The 6,549-nt window shown below is 45.1% G+C and overlaps 1 protein-coding gene across 1 annotated transcript in view; it reads right to left on the bottom strand.

Annotated features, from left to right (window-relative positions):
* Nucleotides 1-5,330: 5,330 nt before the first annotated feature.
* TNIP2 (TNFAIP3 interacting protein 2) overlaps nt 5,331-6,549 on the bottom strand; it is an 8,568-nt gene continuing 7,349 nt past the window's right edge. The window contains exon 6 of the mRNA XM_006039446.3: nt 5,331-6,448. Coding sequence (XP_006039508.2) covers nt 6,149-6,448 — 300 coding nt within the window. The 3' untranslated portion in view covers nt 5,331-6,148. The remainder of the gene's footprint in view (nt 6,449-6,549) is intronic.

Here is a 6,549-nt window from a genome sequence, read left to right on the forward strand (position 1 = left end):
GAGGCCTGAAACTGGACACAGTAGGATCATAGAAAAAGAATTTTGAATTGAGGCACCTGTCATTGGACATGGAGGACATCTCCAAAACTTCAGTGAATGGAGTTGCACTTGTCGTGAATCAGAGCAGCCGCCGGCAGCCGCCTGACTCACACCAGAGTGTTTAGATTTAGAGCTCGGCAGGCGGGTAGTGATGGATGGAGTGGAATTAACCAGGCACAGACACGTGTAGGTTACAGGAGTTTGTTTACTTACATCGCCTAGATAGTGATGACGACGCAGGCGAGCCTTTGTTCCGTTACAGCTTCGGTTACAGAGTTGAGTACACGCACGCAGTCAGGTTACAACGAGATAATGACGGACGTGGCGCCGGAACGAACAGTCGGGCTTGCAAGACTTTCTACGTCAATATTTTACGCTGACGGGGTGATTGATTAGGAATTGATCAATTTCCCAATTCTCTGGTGACAAGCACAGGTGTTTCCTGTGAGATCCCCAGAGCTCTCCGCCTTGGGCGGAAACCGTTAAACTATTTATAGGCAGAGGTGTTTTACAGGAATATCCAATGGTGAACCGTTATATGGAATCTTTACTTTTTGGCAGGTGGCAGCTCTTTGTCTCCTCAAGTTACAAGGTAGTGGGTTAGGTTTCTCTACCTGTTACGTGTGCGCTACGTGTGAGGAGCTTACGTTTATCTTTGACCAATTATATATAGTTTCCCCTAGCATTTTATTTCAGCTGACCAATTATCTACAGTACTCTGGCCGCATTTTGTTTCAAGGAATTTTTGGCAGGGATGTCTTTTAACCCTTAGTCGTCAAAATGAGGATGATTTGAATGGTATCTCTTGCTCAGTGACATGGGCACAATTTAATTGGGTTGTGACAGCACTCAATTTCAAAACTAATTTTTATCTATTACAGTGCTCACTTCCTTGCAGATGGGCTGGGCAGTGGATATGGGGGCATCAGCTAGGCAGGGACAAGACTGAGGTTGTGTTGTTAACTGCTTAGCTTATTTAATTACACTTGGGACATCCTTCAAAGGATCTGGCAGCAACCCAGGGTGTCATGTTTAAGAGTTCCTGATCTAAAGTGATTGATCCATGTCATACCCTTCCTGGTACTGTAACACGTTGAGGTCCTGGGGTGGCTGTGATGACCCCTGGTGGCTCCACGACTGTGCCCTGCTCCACCCCTAGGGTACCTTCCTGGCTTTCCTGCCATGTCTTGATGTTATTTATAATATATATCGGGAGGCTGCCCACTGTCCTTTGTTGGCCTCAGTCCCACTAGCCCCCGCTGGTCTCTGCTTGTGTCCAGGCCTTTCACTGGCCTTCACTTCTACCTTGCAAGTTCCCTGAACCTCCCTGTTCCTGTAGGCAACAAAACAGTCAGTCCAGCATCCCTGTGTGGCTCCCCTGGGCAGGTGCTCATTCCCCTGTAGCAGCCAGGGAGTAACCCCTTCCAGCTCCAGCCTTGGGTTTATGTGCTCCCAGGGCCCTGACTATGTCCAGTCAGCTGACTGCCTCACTTTGCCCTGGCAACTGGCAGCTGCTGCACCCTGCCTGCTCTGCAGCTGTCCCTGTATCTTAAAGTAACAGAAAGCCCTAGGCTCTGTTACAGGTACCCACAACCATTTGTTTAGAGATTCCAGAGGATTGAGATTCCCTGACTTCTGTTTAGTAGCTATTAATGGATCTATCATCCATGAATTTATCTAGTTGCTTTTTTAATTCTATCTGCCTCTGTTATCCTGTGGTAATAAGTTCCACAAGTTAACTATGCAATGCATAAAAACCATTTTAAACCCATCTCCTAACTTCAGTGGGTACCCCCTTGTTCTAGTATTTTGGGACTTGGTGCATAACAGATCCCCATCATAGTGCCCACACCCTTCGTGTTTTATGTAAACCCCTAGCATGCCCCCCCTTTAGCTGTCTCCTCTCCAAACTGAAGAGTCCTAGCCTTTTTGGTGTCCCCTGCTATGGCAGCTGCTCTATAGCCCTGATCATCTTGGTTGCCCTTCTCTGTATTTTTCTATTACACCTTGTTTGAGATATGGAGAACAGAACTACACCAAGCATTTAAGATGGGGTGCACCATGGACTTGTATAGTGGCATGACATTTTCTTCTTTTTTTTTCCAATTCCCCTTCTTAGTGATGCTCAACAGTTGATTAGCTTTTTGGGTCACTGGTGTACATTGAGCCAATGTTTTGGAGAACTGTCTACAATGACTCAAAGATGTCTTTTCAGAGTCGTAACAGCTAGTTCAGTACTCAGCTTTGTGTACATATAATTTGAGGTTATTTTTCCTTGTACATTACCTTGCCCTCATCTCAACATGGAAGTTCATTTGCCATTTTTTTCCCCCACTCAGATTTGAGATCTTTCTGCTGCTTTTCTCCATCACTTTGGGACTTGACTACCTGGAATAAATTAGTATTATCTGCAAACGTGTGGAGATTTTACTGTGCACCCCCCACATCCAGGTCATTTATGAAAATGTTCAATAAAACTGAGCTGAGCACAGCTCCATGTAGGACCCTGTTTTTGACATCCCTCCTTGCTAAAACGTAATCATTTAGCCCTACTCTTTGCTCCCTATCTTTTATATCAGCCCTCAGTCCATAAAAGAAACTTCCCTCTAAGCCTGTAGCAACTCAGCTTTGTAAAGCTTTTTGAAATGTCAACTAGATCTCCCTTGTCCATGCTTGTTAACCCCCTCGAAGAACTCTAGCAGATTGAGGCAGGACTTCCCTTTACAAAAGCCATGCTGACTCTTCCCCAGCAGATCATATTTGTTCACAGGACTGATGATTTTATTCATAATAAATGCTACTAATTAACCAGGGATGGAAGAAAGACTTACTCGTCTGCAGTTCCCAGGACCAGCTTTTGGAGCTGTTTTTGAAGATGGGTTATTGTCAAAGAGCCACATTTCTGGCACAGTCTGTTGCATACTAGACATTAGGCCTGTGCAAGTCGGCAGCAATCCGATCCAGCTTTGGATCCGGCAGCTTTGGATGGCCATGATCCGATCCGGAGTTCTGGACTGGGTTTCCACCTTGATCCGGACGAACTGGCTGCGAAGCTTCAGAGGTGCCCCAGAGATCCGGCCATAGGGTATAATGGGGAATCAATTAAATATCTATAACTTTGTTGTTTCTTGTCCGACTTGGATGAAACTTGCAGGGATGATAGTCTCTGCTGAGAGCATGAAACCTGCCAAGTTTCAAGAATATCGGTGTAGGGGGTTGGGGAAATACCCCAAATTCTTGAAAGCCAAACTCATGGCACAGCTGTGTGTCACACCACAGGGGGGGGAAAACTGTAGGGGTCGTAGCCCTTACTAAGGCCACAAAGCCTGCCAAGTTTCAAGGAGATTGGTGCAGGGGTTTGGGGGGGACTGCACTTCAAGCTGCAGGCAAGCAAAACACGCAGTGTCACCCATGGCACAAGTGTTCAGGCGCAGCAGGGTGACAGCTGCAGGGATGGTGGCCACTGCCGTGACGCCTGCCAGCTGTGGAGGAGATCGGTGCAGGGGGAGTCTGGGGCCCTGCACCCCCAGCTGCTGACAGGCAAAACTTGTGCCAAGCTGTCTCTGTCTTGGGGCAGTTGATTGTCTTTATAGATTCTTTCCTCTCCTTAGCCTGGTTTTGTTAGGTGCTAATTGATGCTCATTAAGTCATCGTGTAATAGCTAGGTCCTGTGTATTGAACCAGCCCCTGAGTGAATCATGACTGATTGATTGGTAACTGGTAACACAGTAGCTTAGCAGCCAGGCCTGCAGTAGTGTCTCCCACGCCCCAAGACAGAAAAAGTTAGTCCCATAAGCACCCATGGCACGAGTTTTGCTTGTCCACAGCTTGAGGTGCAGTTCTCCCCAAACCCCTGCACCGATCTCCTTGAAACTTGGCAGGCTTTGTGTCCTCAGTAAGAGCTACCACCCCTGCAGCTTTCACCATGCTTTGTAATGCCTAGATGTGACACAGCTTTCACCATGTTGTAATGCCTAGATGTGACACGTTTTGTTTTCAAGAATTTGGGGTGCTGTTCCCCCCAAACCTTTGCACCGATCTTCTTCAAACTTAGTAGGCTTCATCCTCTCCACAGTCTACCACTCCTGAAAATTTCATCCAAATCAGACAAAAAACAAAGGTATAGATACTTTATTGTTTCCCCATTATACCCTATGGCCGGATCTCCTAGACAGCTCCGAACCGCTTCGGGAAGCCTAAGGAGGCCAGTGCTTTGACCTGGATGTCCCGCTTCGGCCCCCAAAGCTTCTCTGGATCAGAAGCTCTGTCCTAAGTCTCGCGCAGCCTTACTTGGCATGTCTACAAATGCAGTTACAGTACCTGAACAAACTGCAGAGCTTATTGCTCTGGAGTTTAAAGCTTCCAGGTGCAGTGTTTGAACCTAGAGCCTGGACAAAGCAGCCCTGGGTGGTAAGGGCCCCAGGGCATCAACTATTCCCATGCTGCTCCCTCTGGCTCAGTACGCTGCGGAGTGGCTGCCTGGGACATGAGGGAGCTTCAGTGTGGGGCTAGCCAGCAGGCAGGCCCTGCATTGAAGCACCCTTGTACCCGCTTTTTGGGCAGCACCTCTGTATGTGCTACTGCAGAGTAAATTAATTTATTCTAGCCTAATAGGGGTGCAAGTGTAGACATTGAGACAGTTACTGTGCAGCTAATTAGTCAACTGCACAGTAAATGTCTTGTGTGGATGCACCCACTGGGTGCATCTATACATGCAACTAATGCAATGCAATAAACTTCAGAGCGGTTTGAGCTGGAGTAAAAGTTCAAGATCCAGAGCAGTTTGGATCCCCCCCTCCCCCCCAACTCCAGCAGTGCTGGAAATACTCTCCCTTCCTTTCTCCCCCTCCCAGAGACAGCAGCCACAGACAGAAATTAATTAAAGCTGCTCCACTCAATCAGGGTTAACTTGCTGCATGCTCAGAGGACTCTGCAACCAGGCTCTTCTGTTTAGGCCCAGCTTTAGAGCAATTTCAAGGGGCCAAACATATGACAAATGTTACTTCTGTTTATGCCCACAAGTGTTCTGCAGCAGCAGGGAAAATGGATGGTGGTCTTCCACATCCCAGCCCAAAACCCTGGTTGGGAGCTTGTCCATCCCCACATGTAAAAATTCTGTTATTTTTAACTTAATGTTTGGAAGTGGTGCATGACAAGACTATTTGTGAAAACAGGTTTCTTATTTTTAATCCAATAAAAACCTGTTTGAAGTTATAAAACACTGAGCCAGACACAAGTTCAGTTATCTTCCACTAACGTTCTTGCAATAAAATAGAACTCTTCCAATATTTTACCAACACAGCCATCACTGTTATTTTTTATTATAAAAATAATATTTAGGCAGTTATAAAATATATATACATACACACGCATGCACGCACGCACGCACACAATCATTGAAATAATTATACAATTATTTCAGACAGAAGAAAAAATAAATAGCTCTATGCACTAAGTGCAAACAAACAAGTTTAGTTCTAGTTGGATTGACCATCCTCTTGTTTCTACCTCTTTTGCTGAAGTACTTCTCATTGAATGTTTCTGGATTTCTTAAATTTAACTTCCTTTTCAGAGTTTTACTCTAATTCTGACAAGCATTGAGATCCCCACAAGGAACAACAGACTTTCAGCCTAGCTTCCACTCCTGTGGACTTTCTTGTTGTAGGTGATTTTGGTGGTCCTCATGTTTGTTGAAAAGTTAACTGTTTTTCCATCCTTGGACAGATTGCATGCTTTATCCTGAGGTCTTTTGTGCAGTCCAACAGATGGCGTGAAGTAAGAGGTAGACAGTTGATAGTCTGGTTCTTAGCATCGTGTACTGTATCCATTTAAAATTAGTTGCTTCATTTGAATTACTATTCTTCAAGTCAGTTATCAACTAACTTCTTTCAGTGATAGAACCATCGGTATTTTAAATCAAAGATACCAAACACTGAAATGGATAAGCATAACAATGTATTTTGATAAGTCAAACATCCAAACAGAATGATATGGTTATCAAAAGGATAATCAGCATTAATCAGTACTGTAGTTTACATCTTTATCAAAGTGCTATTTCCTTTGTTCTTTTAGTAGTGGTTATTTTCCTGGCATTCCCCAGGTCTTATGATCACTGACAACATTCAGCAACATGCTTGAGAAATTCCTCGCTGAGTTCATCACTGAAGAACCTCATGCAATGTGGACATCGAAGTTCACCTTGGCCTCTTCCCTCTGCTGCTGAACTCCCATGGTCTATGGCTGCAGCAGCTTGTAATTCACCAGCTTGCAATGCAGATTGTGACCCTGCTCGCCTCGCACCCGACTGGGTCTGACTGGTCCCCAGCAAGTGTTTAACGTTTGTCTGTATGTACATGTGATTTTGACTGTCAATCTGAACTCTGAAATGACCAGCTGTCTCTCTTGAGTCCTACAAATAAAAGGCAAAGATTGCAGAGAGAAAAAAAGAAGTTAGAAAAATCTAGTTCTGGGACCAAGAGTGTGTATGTGTAATATATATATATATATATA

This window comes from Alligator sinensis, unplaced genomic scaffold, assembly GCF_000455745.1.
Source record: "Alligator sinensis unplaced genomic scaffold, ASM45574v1 scaffold1051_1, whole genome shotgun sequence".
In the NCBI taxonomy this organism is placed as follows: domain Eukaryota; kingdom Metazoa; phylum Chordata; order Crocodylia; family Alligatoridae; genus Alligator; species Alligator sinensis.